At 41.0% G+C, this 23121-nt stretch overlaps 1 protein-coding gene across 1 annotated transcript in view; it reads right to left on the minus strand.

The window, feature by feature from the left end:
* Positions 1-2201: 2201 nt before the first annotated feature.
* The window catches only part of plcb3 (phospholipase C, beta 3 (phosphatidylinositol-specific)), a 64153-nt gene continuing 43233 nt past the window's right edge, over positions 2202-23121 (minus strand). The window contains exons 3-34 of the mRNA XM_084711864.1: positions 22648-22716; positions 19627-19764; positions 18674-18753; positions 18507-18560; positions 17745-17817; positions 16276-16376; positions 16005-16171; positions 14716-14862; positions 14441-14598; positions 13969-14051; positions 13064-13148; positions 11724-11871; positions 10639-10740; positions 10464-10537; positions 10236-10332; positions 9911-9995; positions 8869-8993; positions 7563-7717; positions 7313-7474; positions 7122-7221; positions 6930-7034; positions 6277-6371; positions 5992-6133; positions 5677-5718; positions 5403-5512; positions 5180-5289; positions 4703-4862; positions 4398-4474; positions 4025-4114; positions 3817-3874; positions 3411-3497; positions 2202-3192 (exon numbers count right to left, since the gene is read on the minus strand). Coding sequence (XP_084567990.1) covers positions 2875-3192; positions 3411-3497; positions 3817-3874; positions 4025-4114; positions 4398-4474; positions 4703-4862; positions 5180-5289; positions 5403-5512; positions 5677-5718; positions 5992-6133; positions 6277-6371; positions 6930-7034; positions 7122-7221; positions 7313-7474; positions 7563-7717; positions 8869-8993; positions 9911-9995; positions 10236-10332; positions 10464-10537; positions 10639-10740; positions 11724-11871; positions 13064-13148; positions 13969-14051; positions 14441-14598; positions 14716-14862; positions 16005-16171; positions 16276-16376; positions 17745-17817; positions 18507-18560; positions 18674-18753; positions 19627-19764; positions 22648-22716 — 3597 coding nt within the window. The 3' untranslated portion in view covers positions 2202-2874. The remainder of the gene's footprint in view (positions 3193-3410; positions 3498-3816; positions 3875-4024; positions 4115-4397; positions 4475-4702; positions 4863-5179; positions 5290-5402; positions 5513-5676; positions 5719-5991; positions 6134-6276; positions 6372-6929; positions 7035-7121; positions 7222-7312; positions 7475-7562; positions 7718-8868; positions 8994-9910; positions 9996-10235; positions 10333-10463; positions 10538-10638; positions 10741-11723; positions 11872-13063; positions 13149-13968; positions 14052-14440; positions 14599-14715; positions 14863-16004; positions 16172-16275; positions 16377-17744; positions 17818-18506; positions 18561-18673; positions 18754-19626; positions 19765-22647; positions 22717-23121) is intronic.

The raw sequence follows: 23121 nt of genomic DNA on the forward strand, positions 1-23121 counted from the left end.
CAACTGTTACTGGAGCACTTAGCAAAAAAGGGGAGGGGCTTACAAAGGGTCAGGTCTGGACACATTACAGCCCTGAATGGCAATAAGAGGTAACTCTTCAACTTTTGAGGCTGTAGTGAAATTAAAGCATCGGAAAAACGCAGATTTCTGCAGACCTGAATTAAATGTTTTTGCCGAAGTGATCACCTTCTGATTTCCTGCCACGTCATCTAAAACAATAAAACAATAATAATTTGTCAGACTGAACAAATCTTCAGTATTTCAGTTAGAAGGGGAAAGAATACCCTCGTTCTGGGGATTAAGATAAAAAAAATTATGAGTGCATTTGTATATTAAAATGTCATAGTGCAGCTTTGAAAGTCAGTGGCATCGCTGTTTAAGTAATAGTGTATGATGTCTTTCTCCAGGCTGCAAAAGTGGCAAACTGCACCAACACACACACACACACACACACACACACACACACACACACACACACACTGAGCAGGCTCTTTCCATTTAGTGGGAAGTATTATTGCTCCGAAAAGCAGATGTCTCATCAAGAGATTAACTTCTGGCCCCACACACACACACACACACACACACACACACACACACACACACACACACACACACACACACACACACACACACACACACACACACACACACACCCTTGCAGAGTTCAGTAATCTGCGATATATGTAAAAATACTGAAGTTCTTTATTAAAGTGTGTGTTTTTGTGTGCGCGTGTGTGTTCGGGGTAGATTGGATGGGATGAGGATTTTAGAGATTTTTGGCCTCTGAACCAATAAGCTGCATCCGTGTGTGTTTGTAGGAGTATGGATAGAATGCCTCGGTAGAAAATAAAGTCAAGCATATGTGTGTGTGTGTGTGTGTGCATGAAAAGTGTTACATCACTCAAACCCTCCCTTCTTTACCCTCAAACACACACACACTTGTTTCCAGCCAGATGGACGTCTGCTGACCGCCTGCAATGCAACCTTGGCTGGATTTTGATTGGAGGTTAAAGGCCAGAGACGTTATCCCGACCAATGACGCTGCAAAATCCTGCTCAGACAGGTGTGTGTGACTGTGTGTGACTGTGTGTGTGTGTCGGGGTACAGTATAATGTGACAATGAGGCTGCATGAATGGAAAGCTCAAACAACCAATTTAACATAAACAGTTGAGGCTGCAGCACCGCCTGCTGGTCAGCTGCCGCCATTACAGCTAAAAAACAAAAGCTGTTTCTAAAAAAACTCAGCCTTCTTTTCCTTTATGTTCCCTCTTGATACTCAGTTCTGGAAAATACTTCTCTCACCGTGATCATCTCCACTTTCAAAAGTGGTTTTTGACATTTGTTTGTTTGTCTCAGTGTTTTAAATAGCTGCTCATAGTGTTTGATAGACAGTCGATAGTGTGTACAAAGACTAGAACATTTAAGATGCTTTCAATACTCACAATACTCACTTTTCCACAGTGTTGATACACTGGTACCAGCTGTTGACTTAGATGCTTAACACACAGTACCATTAACTTTAATACACTGTAAAAAAAAAAAAAAAAAAAAAAAAAAATTAAAAAAGAGAGAAAAAAGTTGTGACAAGTCAAACTTTCAAGGCAACTTACTATAGCAGACTTGTGCGTTTTGAGCTTGAACTTAAACTCTTAAAGTTCTGAAAAAGTTTTAGCAACTACTAAGAAATAATTTACTTTTACTCTTTAGATGAACTTGAATCCCAAAAAGTTGTATTTAAAAAAAAGTAGCAAGTTAAAACTAATTGATGTGACGGTGAATAATGGATAATATTTTGATATTTTCAATTAAACCCCTTCAATTCTCAGGCACAGGAAAAAGTTTTCCAACCTGTTATCTTTAGTTGAGATAATTTACTTTTCTTCTTTAGATTAAAAAAAAATAATTGTAACTGGTCACAGTTAGCTGTGAATCTTATTTGTTATTAATTGGGTGCCTCTAAATTTAACAGTTTTAACTAAATTAAACTTTTTGTGATTCGAGTTTATCTAAAGAGGAAAAGTAAATCACCTCAACAACAGATAAGTAGTTGGTAAAACTTTTTCAAAACATTTCAAAAGTTGGGCTCAAAAATCAAAAACGGTGAGTTGCTTTGAAATTTAGATTTTTCTCAACTTTTTTGCTTTTACAGTGTACTTTTACTTATTTTTAAAGGCCTGATCTAAAAAGAAAAAAATCTTAAAATCTATGCACCCAATGCTGTGTCCATTTTCCCTGTGGTATCCAAGACGGAATAAAATAGCAACATTTTTTTACGTTATTGTATCGAAGTTAGAAATTCCTGTATTTTTCCTTCGGGAGTGATCTCTTTAGTCAAACCTCGCTACAAACAAAATACCAAAAACTTGTAGTGACAGTTAGTTTTTCTTACCATTATGGTAATTGCTCGGGCCAACTGTATGTTTGGCAGGCAGCTGATTTCTAACCCTGTTCCTCTCTACACAGTTTAAAGCTTTAAAAAAAAAAAAAAAAAAGTTAAAGCTGTTACAAACAGAGCGGACATAAAGCTCGGGGTGCGGCAAAAACCACAGCAAAGCTTACTGACCAGACAAAAATGGGAATGATGCAGAGAAAAGGTATGGAAGGACATTAAGAGCAGGACAACGAGACAAGAAAATGTAGGAAAAAAAAAAAAAAAAAGTTTGGTTATGATTCTCATGATATCTTCCAACAAAAGGCATCTGACAAAAACAGCAAAATAAAAAATAATATAGCTCTGTAGACAAGAACAAAACAGTCTGTAATAAAAAAAAAGGAATAAAATTAGTTAATAATTAATATCATTACTATCCCACATTATAATCATTATAGACCCCAGTTGAATGTACGTATCTTCCTTTTTACACGTAATAATTTTAACTGAACGACATCTCCGCCTCCGACAGGACAGGAGTGGTGGACGAGGACGTGGAATCGGCCAGGGAGGCGGTGCTATTGTCCATGCTCCTGTTCCAGGCGCTCCGGTTGGGCGTCGACGGGAAAGAGGGCGTGGAGCAGTTGGAGGGCGGGCCCGAGCCCGAGCTGGGGCTGGGGCTGCTGTGGTTGGACAGGGGCGAGAACAGCGCGTTCTTTCCGAGACCTTTGTTCTGGAGCTCCAGCTGAAGGTGCTGGCAGATCTCGTCCGGTAGTTGCTGATAGTCCTCGTCCAGTTTCCTCTCCAGCTGAGACTGAAGCTGCAGAAGAAGAAACGCCAGGAAAAATATTTCAAGACGTTAAAGTATTAAAGTAATAGTTTGGGAAACTGATAGACAGGAAGTGTTTATCGTTTCACACCACCAGCGGAGCTTGTAATGTTTGATCTTGTTAGAGATAGAGCATCTTTGGTCCTGGCTTTGTAGAACAGACCGCAGAACAACAAAACTACCCTCTGCTGTTTTTTTTTTCCGCTCACCGTTGGGAGTTCCTCGTCTATGTGCTGCAGCACCTCCCGCTGCCTCAGCATCAGCTTGTCCTGCCTCCTGGTCTGAGCCTCCTCCAGCTGAGGTGTGAGGAAAGAAGAGCAGGAATGGAAGAAGATTTAGGAAGGAAGGAAGATTTTAGGGGTGTTACACAGGAAATTTAGGGAAAGTAGGAATAGAGCAGGAGGGAGAAACAGAATGAAAAATATTTAAGGAGAAACCAGTGAAAAAAGAGAATATAAGGAAAGGGAAGGGGAGCAAAGAAGGGAGGAATGGAAGAGACAATGTGTGGAACGAGTGGAGTAAAGTTGATGACAATGGCAGAAAAAAGTACTGTGAAATTGGCGACTGGCCATTCTCAAAGATAAGACAAGAGTGTGTGCTGGAGAGGGTTCTCACCCCGCGGATTAAGGCGACCGAATCTTGAATATGCTTCCTGTTGATCTCATTCAGTTCCCTGCAGAGAGAGATAGAAAGATAAAGAGAAAAAGCGAGGAAAATAAAAGTTAAAAAGCATAAAACACAAAAGAAGTGTGAGTCAAAATTAGGTCTGACAGCTCAAATATTAAATAAACAGACAAACAACTTTTTTTTTTTTTTTTTTTACGTTTCAGCCTTGTCTTTGTCGCGGCTCTTGGCTTCGCTGATGCTATTTTGCCGCTTCCTGTCCAGGATCTTCTGGAGCTCCTTTTTCTCCCTGCAGACACAATTACATACAAACATTACAGCCAAACAAACACAAGTGGTACAATGTACAATTGTACATTTTTCCAAATGTTACTAAAAAAATCTAGATGCTTGTGGTAAATCGAGCATCCAGGAGTCAAATTAAAAAGGTCTAAAAAGGGACAAAAGTCACTTTAACAATCTAACACTTAGCTATAGCATAAGTAAAAGCAGAAAATCACTCTGGCAGTGACTTCTGCGTCCTGTCCCAACTTTTGTTATCTGACAGCGCAAGGTGAAACATCCACACTTACTTCTCACACATCTCCCTGAGCTTCTTCAGCTGAGCTGCTTGGCATTCATGCGCCGTCTCCTTTAACTTCTGGAAGGCCTAAAAACACACCGCAGCAGACGACGACCTGTCAGCGAATCACTGTGCAGATGTACCGAAGTGCCACAAAGTTTCTTAGAGGTCAGCTAACGATGAACGTGCGTGTGTGAGTGCGTGGACACGGCGTTATTCACAGCGTGTCACCTTGAGTCGGGGAGTGCATTGACGGTTTTCTCACACACACACACACACACACACACACGCGGGTGTGTGTCTGCATGTCGTTACCTCCTGCAGGTGTGCTTGCTGCTTCTCTCTTTCCGGCGCGTGAAGCTGCTGTCGGAGCTTCAGCAGTTCTTGCATCTGCCACTCCCTCAGCTGGACCGTCTGCTTCTCGATCTCCTGATCCAACGCTGTCAGCTCGCGCTGCATCGGCTCGTGGCACTCACTGAACACATGCACACACACACACACGACATAAACAATGAGGTCAGCTTTAGTCAGCCGTTTAAGTCTAAGTCTAAGTAAAACTGAGGTCACGTATTCCACCTCGAGTTCATTTATTTACCACCAGACTATTTAAATGCAATAACTGGTGGCAGAGAGAGTTTGCGAGTGTGAGAAAGTGCTCGGATGAGCGCGTGATGATGGATAGAAGTATCAACATGATATAAAAACAACAAATAAACACATAAAAATGAATAAATAAAATTATCCTTAGCCCTTAAAAGTTAAATTATATAGACTTGCTGCTCTCTTACTTACTTTTTCTTGATGCTACGTTTGAGGTTTTTCTCCATCTGACTGCGTCTCCTCTGGGTGTCAGACTGAATCTGGCTCGTCCGAGACTTCTGCTCCTTGCTCAGATTCCACACCTGCAAACACACACAAGCAAAAACTCACTTATCTGGCAGCACAAGAGCAAACATTTTCTATGTAGCGCTGAAATACTGGTGAGCGTCTCCACTCTGTCAGTGTGTGTTTGTACCTTCTTGAGGTTTTTCTTACGCAGGTCTTTGAGTTCTTTGTTCTGTTTCTTTATCAGCTTCAAGTAGCCCTTCTGCTGCCTCAGCTCCTCTATAGACTGGGCCTGGATGTCTGATGGACAGACAGACAGACAGACAGACAGACAGAGAATAATGGACAATCACCAATGTAATTTCACAGCGTAAATCTTGTTGAAAACTGACCATAGCTCTGAGTGAGACACAGATGATTTCACTGAGTTCTGTGTGGAAATGAAAGCGCTGGAATGACCTTACCTGCCAGGACCGTGGCTATGAGGTCTTCTTTTGGACTTTGTGCTACACACAAACACACACAAACACATGGAAAAAACACAGGAGGAAAAGCAGACAGACAGTATGTGTGAAATGGACACATGGGAAAATGAACCAGACATAAAACCGCAGAATGAACACAGCAGTGTGCACAGCTGCAGTTTAACATACAAGTTACTACACTTATAAGCTTAAAAACATAAACATAAATTTTCAAACAGGTTTTATCCATGAAAAGTTGACATTTTGGGAAACGCACGATTTTCACAAAAAAGAGGAGAAAAAAAATCATTCTACCTGGTGCAGATAATTTGATGACGTCAGGGGCGTCCTCCAACGGGCAGGGGGGTAGGACGTGGAAGGGGGAGGGGATTCGAACTCCCGGAATGACGTCACCGTCTCCCCTGGTCTCCCCTTCTTTGGGCTGGTTGGGGACGTGCTGGACAACAGCAACAGGAGGACGAATCTCAGTGATTGACAGACCACACACAAACTGTCTTATATTTTAAAAAATGAGGGGAAACACGCACACACGTTCTGACCTCCCTGGTGGTTATTATCCAACACGCAGATGTGTCTTACCTCACTGTTGTCCTCTATGAGAGCAGCCAGCTGTGTCTCTCTCTTGTGCAATTGACTGATGTGCTTAATGGGGTTGGTCAGAGCCTCCGCGTACTCTGAGAATACACAGACACAGACACACAAACAGACACAGAGCGCCTTAATGTCACAGACATCCACAGACATCCTGATGTTCTCAGGGAGCTGTTTGAAGCCAAAGTCAAGACAGAAGTCTTCAAGCAAACTGCAGACGAAGGATACTTGACTAACTTTAATATCAATGGCTTTTTGATGAATACGGTTCTGCGATTTAACAGGTTAAAATGATATTCGCTTTCAAGTTTGAAGTTGTCTTTGCAGAATATTCTCTTTCCTGCTGAGAATTACAGGAGAAAATCAATACCATACTCGTGTCTATACGGTACACATGAAGCTGTAGCTAGCAGTGTTAGCTTAGCTTAGCATAAAGACTGGAAACGAGGAAAACAACCAGCCTACCAGCACCTCTATCTCTAACTAATTATTTAACTTTTTAATCTGCTTACAAAATGTATAAAACTAACACCGTGCAGTTTTACACACTGGGCCTCATGCAAGAACATTTTCGTATTCTTATCAGTTTAATGCAAGTCAAGTAGCTTGTTTAGGTTCTATCGATGTTCTTAAGTTCTTACCCTGGTGTTCGTTCGGGATGTAGTCCTGAGCTTCGGTGTAAACCAGCAGAGAGGGCAGGAGGAGCGGCTGGTTCAGCTCATTCTTCAGGTTGATGTAGTGGTAGCCTAGAAGAAGAAACAAATAAATAAATGACAGCAAATAAAAAGTCGCAGCACTTTTGGTTAAATGAGTCCGTTTGCGTGCGTGCTGACCAGGTCTGATGGCCGACACGGGGAGGATCCGGTGTCCAATAAACTTGCCGTTTTCTTCAAACACCGCTATCCTGAGAGAGGCCAGCGTAGGCAGGACCACCTGCAGAGAGACGGGACGTTTATAGAGACCATGTAAGAGTCAGCAGAGGACAGACGGTAAAGGGCGAGAGACAGATCTGAATTCGAGTTACCTTGTTAAACACAAACATTTCATCGTCCCAAACTGGGTCGAGCGAGTTCCCATTGGATGTTTTGGTTCTGTACTTCCTCTTTGTATCAGCAGGAAGTCCAAAAATGTCCACTTCCACGTACACGCCCACCTTTTTATCTGTCAGGAACTGGCCTGAGATCACCTGGTGGATGTTTAAATTGTAAATATTTATTATAACAACTGCTACAAAGAAGCGTTAACGTCCAAATGACAGCACGTTTTGTCCTCACCTTTATTTTGACGGTATTGGCGACGATCCCGTCCACTATGTTTTCTGTGAAAGGGTCAAAGTGTTTGTCCGTCCTCCTCATGAACTCGGGTTTCAGTAGGTAGCCGCTGTGCCCGTTGTACTCAAACACGCCCATGTTGAGCTGCATAGGGAGGTCTGGCAGAGAGGAACGGAGAGACGGAGGAGGGAAGAGAAATGAGAAAGAAAGAAGAAAATATGAGAAGGGATTTAGAGGGATAAAGACTGGGATGCTTTAACTTGACCTCCTCGAGCGTTGAATTATTTATAAAGCCGAGGAGACTCTTTAAATTATCATCTACACCACAGTATCTGCCAGCTACAGAAAGACCGTAAAGACCTTATTTATATTTCTTGGAACCGATTTGAAAACTTCAAACTTGTTATGAATCGCACTGAGAGTGGAAATGAGAGGAACTTGTGCAAGAAATATGATTTCTTCTGGGAACTGAGCAAAAGTTATACTTCTTAAAGCCTTAAAGGGATAGTTTGGATTATTTGAAGTGGGGTTGTTTGAGGTACTACTTGTCCAGTCGGTACGCTTCCAGTCTGGAAAAGCAGAGAGGAGGACCAGCATGGAAGCTACGCAGTGTCCTGCTGTGGACAGGATCAGCAACAAATGTGTTTTAGCCACTTGAAAAAAGACCAATCAGTATCAGTTTAAGTGTACACTATTTTTTAAAAATATTTTCACCATGTTATTTTGCCATCTGACAGGATTTTCTGGTAAGGAAACACTGTTATAAAAGCCAAATATCGCTTTCTCCAAACCAACCAAACTCCATAGGCAAAATCAGTATTTTTACCTCACAGAGCACAAGATTTGCCAGTCTACTGCTGCTTCAATCTGTTAGTTTGTTTGTTCTATTGTGTGACTTCAGTGAGTCAAATCTGTCCTTTTAAAACACCAAAGTCACACAATAACACAAACAAACCGACAGATCGAGGCAGCGGCAGACGAGCAACCCCTGCATTCTGTGAGGTAAAATTACTGAGTTTGTCTATGGAGTTTGGTTGGTTTGGAGAAAGTGATATTTGGCTTCTGTAAGGGCTGTTTCCTGTCAGAAAATGCTGTCTGATGGCAAAGTAATAGCGTAAGCTTAAATTGATTCAGCTAGCTAAAATACCTTTTGTTGCTAACCAATGCTTAGCTTCCGTGCTGGTGTCACTCTGTTGTAGGTACTGTAGGTGACATGCTCAAACCTCAAACAATCCCACTTCAAATAATCCAACGAACTACCTCTACATGCCCGAGTTTGGCCATGTGAAGCAGAGACAGCAGGACTTACCGAGTGTCTGGAAGTTTAGTGCCACCATCTGGCAGCCGACGTTCCAGAAGAGCTGAGGCATGTAGTTGGAGCTGTCCACCCTCGTTCCTTTGGGGTAGATTCGGCTCAGCTGATTCTTATTGTACCTGAAGGAGTGCTGTTAAGAACCAAACACTGTATATGTGGCATATATGTGCACTTACTATTTGTTACATGTTGTAGCAGCAGACAAAAGGCAGCAGACAAAAGGCAAATATCATCTTTTAAATGTTGACATGCAATATTTTTTCAGCTTTTAAAGCAACATTATTCTACTATAAAATAACAGCCTTAAAATCAAAGTCAAACACCAACAACTCTGCCACTGACACTGATGAGACTGGATCATATTTGATGGAGACATTTTATTTTGTGTGGTGCTTGTTTTCCCTCTGATGTCCTCCGGCTGCTCCGCCTCAACTCTGTGATTTACAGACTTTCCTCCTGGACAGTAAAGTAACCACCAACTGCTGCTAACTTAGCTTTCATCATAAATAACGATAAAATTCAAGACAACTATTGTTTCCATTTTAATTCTTAATTATCATTAAAGCTGTGTTTGATTACGGAGCAACAGTCTCCTGGGTGCAACATGCAATAAAAGTTTGTTTTGCATAAATAAAAACAGATTAATTGAGAGGTTTTCAATATAAAACTTGGTGAAACGATTTCAGTGTGTATCAGAACTTTTTAAAGATTTCAGCACATTTTAACAACATCACAATAATACTGTGATAATTTTGTTACTATAATTAGTAAACTAGTAAGTAATATTAGCTGGTTTGCTGTGTTCTGACAAAGTTAGTGCTTTATTTTTAAATTATTTTATTTTATCTTATGAGATTTGCACTAAAATGCAATACAAAGTACTTCTTCTTACATAATGTTGCTTTAAGGCTTTTTCCTCAGTCACTACTTTCCACTCTGATGAAAAGATCAGCCGCAAAAGAGACACTTCAAAGTTCAAATTGTATTCCTCAAAGAAAGCTCAAGTTTTCGAGCCACAAAAAGCTTCCAGGGATACTCGACAAACTCGTGAGGGGAGCCCTTCAGGATGTCCATGCCCTTCGTTTCCACGAACGACGACATCTCAAAGAATTTCTTCCTCTCTGGTGGGCAGAAAGACAGCGAAAAACTTCAAAACAAACGAGCACCCGAATTAATTGAGAGAATCTGAGCGACAGGTCTGTAATGACAAGACTGATCATTAACCAAAAACGAGGCCACACAGCCGGCCTTCCTGCCTAATGAGATACACAGAGAGGTGCTTAGGACTAACGAGGCTTGTCCACCCACCTCTCTCTCTCTCTCACACACACACACACACACACACAGACACACACACTTACTGTTCGCCACTTCGAAACTCTTGAATTTGACAGGTTCGATGTAGTTGACGAGCGTCGACATCTCCTCTGTGGCGTTCACCTCACTGCTGGCTGTACCCTGAGGAACATCGATACCACCAGTCCATCAATCAGCCCATCAGACAGTCACACACACACACACACACACACACACACACACACACACACACACACACACACACACACACACCCATCAGTGACGGCTCTCACCTCATCAGAGTTCGGCTTCTTCAGCTCCGTCACTGGTTCGTCCTCCTCGTCCTCCTCGCTCTCTCCTTCACCTCCTGGTAGGATAGAATTAAAAAAAAAACAATAAATGTGAAACGTTCACCACCACGCTGACACCTTTTCTCATCATCATTCATTTTATTCTTCTTCAACCCACCTATGGACTTGCGAGGCTCAGAGTCTTTGACCATCCTCTCAGCCAGCTTCTCCTCCCCGTTGGACAGGAGCTGCATCCCGTAGCTGTCATTCAAAGGACAGTCTGCACAGACAACAGCAAACCATCAGCTTTGACTCAATTTTAAAGCTAAAGAGAAGATAACATGTCATGCTAGCTTGCTGGGAAGTTGGCTAAATGGCTAAACACTTTAATCTAATCTCATGCAGTTTTGGGCAAAAACCAAGCAGTTATTTCCACGCAGTATAAATGTGTTATTTACACCTATTCTGTCTGAATATTCCTGCTAACTGTGGGTTATAAACAGTATTAGAATTACATAAACTGGAACTGATTGGAAAGCTGAGACTCCTGTTGATTCAGTGAGCCCAGCGGTGTTCATGTGTGATGATGTTAGCCCCCATAGTAGCCATTTCATTTTTGAAACTTGCCCTCGGCGTGTAAAATGACCTCTAGTGATTTCCAGGATAGTAACAGCCTCGTGAAACTTCACAACCACAAACTGAAGCATTCAGAGGATTGACGGCTCTCCGAGGCATGCTGACAATAAGGGAGTCCCTGAGCAATCGCCAGAACATAAGTGTTCGCCATTCGATCGATGAAGAATGCAATTCATGCAGAAATCTGCAAACGTCAGCAGCTTTTGATGCCAAATCACGGCATGATTTTTTCTACGGTGCTCCCCAAAGTTCCAGGTGTCCTACTGCAGTGTTGCAGAGGGAAATTTGAACATTTTTATTGATTCTCAAGTGGCAAAATGAGCATAAAATAAATATAATAAAATATAAACAAATGGTATCAACCAGGGCTGCACAATTAAATTGAAAATTGAATTTGTGGAACATATATATCTCATCAACTTCACTTTAAGCTTGTGTCACGCAGCTGTCAGCCATATGCCATCTTGGCCTGAGACGGTTCAGGTTTTCATTCCTCCAAACACTTTGAACCAGATTTTATGTTATTACAACCGGACAGGCCGCCGTAACGCTTAAATACGGTCTAATCCTGCAGATTCTCAGCCCTGCACGCCACCACGAGAGACGCAGGAGGTCATCTGGACTCACCGTTGTTGGGTGACGACTGCTCCTCCTGCTCCCTGCGTCGTATGCTGCCGCTGCTCGACGGTCGGTGGTGGTGGTGCTTCTTCTTGTTCTTGACGAGAATCTTGCCCAGCATCTCCTGCGGTGAGGGCAGCAGCTGTCCGGGTTCCAACTGCAGACGCACGGAGAGGAAACGAATAAGCAACACTCAGAGCTAGATGAGGTCACTTTATAAGACAGATAAAGGGATAAAAGAAAGAACAAAAGTCCCAGAATTTTGTATCTGAGATGAATAACTAAGAGACGGCGCTCTGAACATGGTTATAATAGATGTGTGGACTGGAGGACATGACATTTCATCCATATTTAAGTGTCCCAGGAGTCACTTATAACTATAAAAATTAACCAGCCCTAAAATCTGTCTAAAGCAGCAACATCTTTACAGTCTTCAAACTCCGGACGATTGTTTAATTTTAAAGTCGTCGTAAAAAGTGATTTGCATTCAAATGAATTAAGTTTAAGCTTCGCTCTCCATTAAACAGGTAAAAAAAAACTACAAATACTGCACGTTTTAACCTGCACTGCAGCTTCTGTACACATGTGAACAAATGGCTGCAGAGGTTTTCACCACTGCTGACATTTACAGGAAGTATGAACACAATTCTCAGGAATAATTAGATCTTCTGTCTCCAAACCAGTAAAACATGTATTTCACTCATGTACTTTTATTATGGAGGGTTTTAAGGACCAAACCTAAATACATAGATACTTAATAATGGTACAATTAAATGCTTAAATAAATAAATATATTATACAATGGTTAAAATACTGTATATAGCTACAGAAAAAATCTATGATAAAATGATTAAATTAAATTAATTAATCTTATTTGTTACCATAAATAAAGGACAACTTAAATGAGACATTATATACACATCTGTGAGCTATTTTAATTTATTATATAATTATTTCTGTGTTTCTATGTTTAGTTTGGCCCTTGAAACCCTCATTTCTTTTTACTGCAAACCCTGATTTAACTTTATAATAAAGTTCAGAATTCTAAAATGAAAAAATACATTTAAAAAAATAAGAATTTAAAGTCTGATGCTACAAACTGTGGTTTCTCTCGAGGGTCATGCACATTTTTTTGCGTTTTATTTGAATTACTGTGTGTGTGCACCGAGAAAAAAAGACAGACTGAAAGGAAAATATCAGGATCACGAGCCGATGTTCATGTCACAAACTGTTTGATCACATTTGATGGTCTGATAGTTGATTAACGGTGTGACTGTGGATGATCGCAGCAGCGAGACGTCACTCAAAATGCATCTATTTCAGACTTTAAACACGTGTTCAGGTCTTACCGGATATTTCTCCAGTGGATCGATGAGGAGGGCGTCTCCGAAGATGGTCCTGCAGTACTCGGCCATTTTGGCCTGCTGCTTGGCCCTGAGTCAACAAGAGACACACGTTAGTTTCTAGGTTTATTTTAACCTTCGGCAATGAGACAGGGCCCTTAAATTAACTTTAGACCATTAACATTTTAATATTTATCAGCTCATGTTTTAGAGCGCTGGTTCCCAATCTGGGGTCTGGGTTCCCCTCAAGGGGGCGCCAGAAGGTCCTCAGAATCAGATATGTCACCTGTTTTTAAGTAGAGTTTGCTTCATATCAGGGTTACAAGAGTTCAAAACTTCTTTCTTGTTTTTTTTCTTCATTTTTTAGGTTTAATTTTAAATCATCCAATGAATGGCTCAGCCAGACAAAACAGTGTCAAATGCACATTTAATCTGTTAAATACTTATTTGGTAATAAATTGATTGATGATTAATGATTAAACATTAACTTCCTGTACAATCTGGCTCAATAAATATATGATTTATTTTATTTCTTTATCTAGCAAATTCAGTCAGGCTGCAACTTATTATAAAAGCACAATTTCAAGCAGTTTCAAGCACTTTCCAAACCTTGAAAACATTCAAACTTGAGTGTTTTCAAGGATTTCCAGCACCTGTATGAACCCTGTGTGTGCTCAAGCTGGGGGGGCTCAGTTTTCCTCCAAAGAAAAAATATTGGGAACCACCGTTTTAGAGCAAATATTCAAATAAAAATCTTGCATTTTGCATCTCCTCTGAACCAAACACATCAGAATAAACTGCAAAAAAAAAAAAAAAACTCAATCACTGAAACAAAATACTTCAAGCCTGAGAGGAACTACATCTGAAACAAGGTGCTGATAAACACACTCCCGCAGACTGATAAGACTTACGAATCGACGTGGTTTTCAAAGGACAGGATGACGGGGTACTGCGAGGTCTTGAAGGCGCTCTCTGCTATCGCCTCGATCACCTCCTGCAGCGTGGGAAAGAACGAGGACATTAAAAGGAGCTCCGCCGAATAAAATCTCCAAGTACGTGGCAAAATAAACATTTCCTCAGATTGTTACTTGCGCTTTGCACCTTATCAATCAAACAGCACAAGTTTCTCCCTTTTACTTGAAGCACAAGGAGTGATTTTATGCTGCTCAAAGAATTTGCTGACCAAGCTGCAAAAACATGTTAAGATTAAGATCACATCACCTTTATGTGTCGCAAGTCAAATGAAGAACGGTAAAAGACATAAATGTAAGAGAAAGACTCACATGATTTCATAACCTTGTAAAAATGCTGCACAATAGTTACAAAAACTCAACTTAACCCATTAAATTAGACAAAAACTGAATAAAAGGTAGTGACTGTCACCTTGAAGGGGATCTCAGTGGTCATGGTGAAGCCGTGGGTGATGTACGGCTCCTCGTCTGGCGGCCGGCCCTTCCAGCAGTCCAGCTCTACGCAGCGACAGCCGGTCAGCAGCACCTGTCTGTACATCTCCACCGACGACAGGCCGGTCAGCTGACCCACTGCAGGCGCACAGAGAGGAAAGACGAGAGAGAGATGGTTTCAGATCCAACAACAAAAAAAAAAGCATTAAAGTCTGATGATGTGAGGTGTGTGCGGTGTCTTTTTTTTTAATTTACCTGTGAGGTACGTGTTGTGTGAGGAGTTGATGAAGTAGTGAGACAGCGGTTGGTTCATGTCGTCGATGATGTCCAGCCTCTCCGGAGGGACGATGCTGTTTTCTTCTCCTCCCAGATATCGAGCGAAAGCCTGCACGCTGATCTGGTCTGCAGGAGACAAGATTAATCAATTATTAGCATTTTCAACTGTCATTTAAGGAAAATGCACAAAATTCACAGTCTTAGTAGGAAAAACAAGTCAACTTACAGACAGGTGACACATTTTAAAGCGCAGTAACATCTGATTTAACGTGATGAAGAGGTGAAATAATCATTTTATATATAAATATGTCATTTACCAGCTGTAAGGTGCTGGAAAACCTTGAAAACGCACCTTGAAAATTCTGAAAAAGCGCTTGAATTTGACTTTGGAAACAGTTTACCAACTCTGAAACTGTGATTTCAGTTGTGCAAATCTGAGCGGGGGGTCGGATTTCTGTTCTAGAAATGCATGCAAATTAGCACATAATGTATGCATAATTCATATTTTGCATATTTAATCGTCTCTGTCTTAAGTTTTTTGGTGATGTCAGTTAAAATCCTCACCCTGCAGCTATAAACCTGTTTAATTTAAAGTGGCAGGACAGGAAGATGCTATGCTAAGTTTACGTCATGTGCAGTGAAGTGACCAAAGGAGCAGATGGCTGATGGTTTAGGACAGACATCAACAGATTCAGAGGGAGTTCCAGGTGAGTTCTGAACACTGCGGGCCGGATCGTGGATCATCTTACAGATTTTGGCTTAACGGTGTCCTAGCAGAGCGGCTCACTGCAGCCAAGGCTCTGTGTTCTTTTTTTTTTTTTTCTCGTCTCCTAGGTTTGTACAGTTTATCCGCCGATGACCTCAGCAAAACAGGTGGAGGACATTTTCATCAAAGTCTGAGAATGATGCAGGCGTTCTGGATGCTTTTGAGAAGGGAAATGGATATGGTTTCAGCATGGCCAAAAGGCTTTTTAAAGGAGCACAACCACTTTGCTCCAATAAAAGTCAAGGGAATCAGTCATGCCCATAAATCTGGAGTTATCAGAGCACTGCTGCGGCTGATAAACCTTGCTTAGGGATATAATTTACAAGAAAATACAGCTGCATGTAAACTGAACCCTTGTTATCTAGCAAAATAGTAAGATTTATGCGTCTTGAGTCTCTTTTTGTGCTGTCATTTGATCCACAGCTCACTCTGTCCCAGTCTTGGATTATCTTTGGATTAAAGAAAGAAGGAACCAGAAAAACACATTCAAACGCACACACACCTCTCTCCAGTTGGCTTGTGTTGGTCTCATATTTCTCCATGATCTGTCGGACCTGCTCTCTCTTCAGAGGCGGGTACAGCACCTCGTTCAGCCTGGAGTCTCGCTGCTTGCGGTTGATGAAATCCATCAGCTGGTCCAGAGAGATGAACGGCTTCCTCTTGGAGCCACTGGAGCAAAGAGAAAAGTGCTGAAGAAAGCGCGTGCAGGGAAGAAAAATAACTGGAAAAATCACAGTATGTGTTTGAGAAAGGAGTATCTACGTGATGCATACCTTTCCTCAAAGATGCTTTGTATCTCAGGCCGAAGACAGAGGCTGTCGAGGAACTTCTGGAAGGCCTCGTATGTGAAATCATCCGGCTTGAGTCCCTCTGACTGGAGGAGAACAGAGAGGATTGTTTCTTTTCCCACTGTTTCACCAGCAGGAGGCGGCAGCGTACAGCGATACAAAGAGAAACGCTGACACTGCAGTTTGCACAATCTGGTGTCTTATTCAAAAAGAAAACGTCTTGTGACTCCAGACTGATTTTGAGGACAGATTGCACTGACTAATAACACACAGGAAACCTTGTTTTACCTCCTGAACCACAATCCACATTAAAGCAAAGATTGTGACAATGCAAGAAAATAAATTAAAAAAAAAGCACATGACTAATTATTTTGTTTTAACTCTCAGTTTTGATGGAATGAATGAAGACATTATTTTCAGTGTTCTAATTTAGTTGCTCTTTCTAGGAAGCCAAACTCAAACTGCAAGGAGTTTCAGTCTGAGCAATAGAGGACACATTTTAATGTTAAGTAACACCACATAACATATTTTCATACAATTCATCTGTTGGTGTCTTGTTTGGTTTGATCAAGTTTTCATTCCTACTAAAAGCTCAACCCTTCAACCATTAGTTTTAGCTAATTTCTTACTTACTTGTAGTACTTTTGCATTTCTATCCATTACTTTTAGCTATATTTAACGGTCTATCCATAACTCTCAGCTAACTATTCCAACTGTTTATCTATTAGGTTTTATTTAGCTAATCATTTCAATTGTCTATCCATCAACTTTTACTAAAAGTTGATGGATAAAATAGTTAGCTAAAATTAGCTAACTATTTAAACTGTCTATCTATTATATTTAGCTAATTATTTAAACTTTCTATCCATCGACTTTTAGCTAATTCCTTTGTCTATACACTACTTTCAGGCTGATAATTACATAAAATGTTTTATCCATTTTTATTTAGCCAAATTTTTAGACAATATATTCATTACTTTTAGCTAAATATTTCAACTTTTCCACTCACTTAATAAACAGTTTTTATGCAATTTCACTGGCAACATGTGGCTTTAAACAAATTATTTAACATTTCAGGAAACAGGAAACTCATTTGGTTTCTTGCTACAAAGTTAGACAAGGAGATTAAATCAGGCTCGTGTCTGCACGATAAATGTGATAAGCCAGGTAGCTCAGCTTAGAAAGCTCACTGTTTAACACATCTTTATCTTGTTTGCTCAATAATACAAAACAGAAAAGTGAAAAACTTGTCTTTTGTCATCAGTTAATTAAAATGTACTCCTCTCATACAGGCTTTTTTTTTTTGCGTTCCTTACATTACAAAGGCATGCAAAGAATGCTGTGCAACACCCCGGGGTGAGAGACAGAGAGCTGACAACTATTATCATCTATGAAACGAGGTGAACACATCTAGAGCAGCAGCCCTGTGGTCAGTGATTGTTTCTGATGATTACCCTGTTATTGATAAGGCCACACTGCTCCAGAGCCGTTTCCACTCTCTTTTTGTCTGAGAACATCTTGAGGATACTGAAAGAAAAGAAGTTTAGAGAGATATCAGACATTTTTTAGCATGAATGAGTAAAAAACATTCACTGTTAAAAGCACAGTCTTAGAGAGATAGTTTGGATTATTTAGTATGGGGTTATACCAGGTATTTATTAATAAGTCAGTGTATCTATATAAAAATTAAGAATGATTGGAAAACCACCATTACAGAAGCCAAGAAGAATATTTCTCTTTCCAAAACCACTGCCACTGCCTCAGTCTGTTAGTTTTTTGTGTTACTGTGCAAAACGAACCACTGGGGCTGGTTTTTGGGGGGCGTGGCCAAACTATTTTGCCACGGCCATCACCGAAAATTATATCACACGTAAAATTTTCAACACAATTGAATTTTGTGCCAACTTTCATGTGCTATCGAGCATGTTCAGCCCCTCAAAAATGCAATTAAGATGGCAAAAGAGAAAGAGAAAAGAGACTCATTCGGTGCACGGGCCCCAATAATCCGAACTATCCCTTTAAATTACAGATGCGCGTGAGTGACAGGGCTGATCAACAGATGGGGTCAAACAGCTGCAGCAGAGGTGAACTAACGACGAGACGAAAGAGAAAGTGGAAGAGAGACCGAGAAGAGGAAAGGAAAGAAGAAGTGGAGGTCAGCGGTATCTGAAATTCTGCACAGAGTTTAAAAAGTGGTTGATGTGGGCGTTTCTCACTTCTTCACAGGAATCTTCCCGTCCTGATTCACCTGCAGCTTTAACTTTGTGTGCCTGGGGAAAGAAAAAAGAAGAAGAAAGAAAGGAAGAGACATTTTAGTAACAATAATCTCTAAAATCTGCCGTCGCTTCATGTTGAGATTAGGCACACAAACACAGAGTCTTACGCTTTGAGGAGGAAGGTGCTCCGTGATGCATTCTGGGACAGTATGTTTGTGGCCAAAGTGAACAGCTCATCTGTCCAAATCTGGAAAAACACACACACAGTCAGGAACAAGATGATAAAACAGGCTTGTTTGACTGTGTTGGTCTGATGTTAAAACTAAGTGGAACAGTTTCTATATACAGTATACAACACACACACACACACACACACACACACACAGATGGAATAATCACTCTTTACGACTCCTAAACACACACATGCCTCTATGTCAACATCGTAAAGTAATCAGCATATGGCCTGAGGAGAGAAGGGGGCGAGAAGACAAGAAATACAGGTAAAGACAAATCCAGCGACCGCTTTGTGTTCCGCCATCGCTGCTGTGGCACGTCGTGTCTGCTGGTTATCTGCAGAAGGGAACCCCACATTTGCAAAATGTTCAGTCTCGCAAGATCTTGCGGATCTGGGGTTCCCTTCTAGTCACCGTGTCTGCTGTTTCCTGCTGACAGTGACATCGCGGATAAACGGACTGACGACATTATACAGCGGCCCTCGGGAACTGATAAAGGTTCCTTTAAGGATGCCGATATTAACTCTTTCCCCGCCAGCATTTTTGACAAAGTTCACTGAGTTTTCTATGAATATGTCAACATGGAATACATCAAAAGAAAGAACAGATCTTATAGTTTCAGACACAAAAACTGTTTTGTTCTGGCTTCATTCTTTCTTTTTTGTAAGCACTTGAATGTTGGTTCATCAAAAAACTACACAGCTTCTTCCCAGCATTATTGTCAAAAGTAACTTCGCATGAAAACGAAGTGCAAAAGTAGAAAATTGTAAACTTGTAAACGCCACCGCAGCAACAGTGGCTTGTTAACTTCCAGTGCCTCGCTGGATCGTCTGTAAGTAATGCGAGGAGGTTATTGGGATGATGGCGGTGGTGGTTTCCGCGGTTACCTTGGCTGTGTCTTCCTGCATAGCCTGGAAGTTGAGGAAGGAGATGTTGACCAGGTCGTTGCCATAGACGACGGTTACCAGCTTCCCTTCGACGTTGTCTGCCTTACCGAAGCCCAGCACCTCTCGCAGCTTGGGGTCCTGTCACACACACACACACACACACATTTTTATACTTATGTACTCATTAGGATATGGGTCTTAAACATGAGGTCCGTGACCCCTAGGGAGTCCTCAGAGTTACTTCATGGGGACAAGCTGTCTAAGTATTATTGAAACATATTAGCTGTATTATTATCCCTGGCGCACAGAAACTCTTATGAGCCACAACAGATCGTTTTGTAACTTCACAAGCAAGAGACTCGGACACAAAATCTCAGAATGCACCAGCTACAGGTGAAGCTAACACACCTAGCATCAGCCACGCTACAACTGCTGTTTATGTGCCGGCTACAGGTAAACGCAATCAAGAAATATTCAATGCAATATAAGTAGTATAAGTCTCTTTATCGGCTCAGGAGTCCGTGAACTGAAAAACACTGACGACCCCCGCTTTAGGACATTCACCACATTCAGGCCATTTCCCTCTGATGTCACACTCGGGATGTGAAGCTCAAATGTCATACTGCCGTGTTCCGGGTTGCAAGTTGTATAAACGTAGGGAATCTGACAAATTGTTATATATTATTATTATTATAATCATTTCCCTTCTTCTGATTGATCAGTGGAGGAATATGGGGCCACAATTCAAGCTAAAATAACATCTTTGTCAACCCATTAACTACTGTGGGACAACAGACAACCTTTGCACAGCTTTAGCATTTGTTTTTGTTAGCATTTTTTAATTTACAGTTATTTAAAATGATCAAAACGGCAATAAAAGTTAATGTCATTTTGGATTTATAGCACCTTTCAAAAAGTAATTACAAAAAGCTTCACAACACTGAGAAAAAAGCTAAATCTAATAAAATGACAACAAAATAAAATAATGTTTATTTGCCAAGTGATATATCAGTTTGGGTCTAATTACGATATGTCAGATTTATTTATACAACTTGCAGCCTGGAACACAGCAGTCAGAGGTAAACAGCCGCCGTGTAAATAAAATGAATTGAACGTGAACATGACACACGCAGTATTTCAGCCACAGCGCCGGTTTGACTTGTGTATACAGACTCTACATCCTTCCCGCTGCTCGTCCGTCCCTCCGTCTCCTGAGAACAGTAAATGTGATGCATGTGGTGCAGCACTCTGATCTGATTAACCAAACGACTCTTTCCTCCTCTTCAGACCACTCTCTCTCTCTCCGCCGCCAACTACAACACTCAGTGTCTCTCTATCAATCAGGCGTCCTCCCCGCCACTCCCTCTCTATCCAGTTTCTCTTTCGTTTCAATTAAATAAATTAACTCGGATGACTGATTGTCAAGAAAAGCACTGCACAAAATGTACGTTGTCATTAAGCGGCAAGCGAGGTTTTTTTAAAGGGTCAGTTCGCCCAAACTGCAGGGCAATAAACATCACACGCATTTCCAGGAACTGTGTCATCGTTCTCCGTGTTACTAAAGATAATCCACAGACCTCACTATTGACAGTTTTCTTTGGAACTTCTTTCTAACTAAGAAACAGCCCTCGTAAAACAGTTGACAGTGTTTTCTGTGGTCGCTGCAGAGCAACAGGGACGCTGCTTCTGGAAATAAATATTGCTGGACTTTCTAAACCTGCATTAGTAGATTTTTTTTGGATAACAAGATGGAAATGCAACATAAATACATCATCACTTTGTAAGGCATATATGGCATTTTTTTTACAAACAGAACATTCATTTAGAGTTACTGACCACCTGATGATTTTAAGTCTAATATTCATTGTCTTTTTTTCATTTTCTTTTTTACTGAACAATTAAAAACATTCAGCATACAACAGATTCTCACACTTCTTTTCTCTGTATAATGCTATTTTCATGAATGAACACTTCCTGACATATGGGTCAGGAAGCGCAGCCTTGTATGGTATTATTGGAGCGTTAATTATGCTAAGGTGTATCATTTACGCAGGTATCTGAAGTCAGTGTTTGTTGAATCTGATGTGACATGTTTATATGAGCCCTTCTACAAAAAAAAGCCTGAGATAAATTTAAGATAAGGAAATGAAAATGTTCTTGCATGAGGCCCAATGATTACAGCAGCTTTGAAATGACTTTTATAAACACTGCGAGCACCGCAGATAAATGTTGCATTTGGGTGGAGGCAGAAATCACAGAGACAGATGCGTCTAAAACTAGCCAAACCAAACCAAAGCTATCTGCAAAACCAGATGCCATAAATGACGGGTTTTCTGTCAGTCCTGTTGTGAACGCACCATTTTTTGACATGACTCAGCAGTCTTACGGGCACATTTCATTACCACAAAACAGTCATAAAATTCAGTTTTTACACAACACCCCTGAATGTCACACTGTAACTAGACAATATTCCTGAACATGCAGTTCTGGTTGCATCACGGCTGAAGGTAATGACTCTAACATATTACGCAAATTCTTTTTTAGTTACTTTACATTACTCTGATTACAGAGCAAGTGAAGTAATAATGTAAAATGCTGACCAGTGACTCTGCAGTCTTTTTTTTTTTTACTAATTTAATCCACAAGCCTGCGCGATGTCAACACATTTGTGTTTGAACTTTGTTTACCACTAACATCCTACAGTATATTAGTGTCACTGTCGACAAGATCTGCGCTTACACAATGACTTCCTCATCAACAGTCACTGGTTGTATCACTTCCTGTCTGATGGTCCATCTGTCAGCAGGCTCATTAGCGCTCCGTCACCTTTGCACCATCAGCTGAGAGAGGAAACACGCGCGTACAGTAGGCACACACACACACATCTTTTGGTGACAGTCACACTTGAGCATCAATCTCTGGTCAGAGGACAAAGTTATCGACAGCAGGAGGTGACAGCTTCTTTCTTTCTCACTCACACACACACACACACACACACACACACACACACACACGACCAACCTTTGGTTGTTTGGCATATTTCCCTGTCCTGGTGTCCCTGATGGTGCCCATGTCCAGAATCTCCACCTCCTACAACAGAGACAGATGTCAGTCGATGACTTGATGAGTGGGAGAGTGTGTTCAGGACAGGAATACGACATAAGCATCAGTAATTTCAACCTATTTTGGTGTATTAGTCAGTATCACTGTTGAAAATTAATGAGAGAAAGGAAGCAGGAAACAGTGAGATTCCCTGTAATGCTGATACTGGTCATACTGGTTCATCTGCTTTTAAAGAAAGAGACAACCATCATATTTTTTGCCACTTTAGCAGTGTTATTCTAAGGATAGCAATGCTTTAATCCAGACTGAAATATCTCAATAACTATTTGATGGTTTTGCCACATTCAAGATTCCTACACCACACGCTGATAGTAACCCAAAAATGAAAATTCAGTCATTACCTACTCATCCTCACGCCAGTTGAAGGTTGAA

This window comes from Lutjanus erythropterus, chromosome 23, assembly GCF_056507025.1.
Source record: "Lutjanus erythropterus isolate fLutEry1 chromosome 23, fLutEry1.hap2, whole genome shotgun sequence".
Classification (NCBI taxonomy): Eukaryota; Metazoa; Chordata; class Actinopteri; order Lutjaniformes; family Lutjanidae; genus Lutjanus; species Lutjanus erythropterus.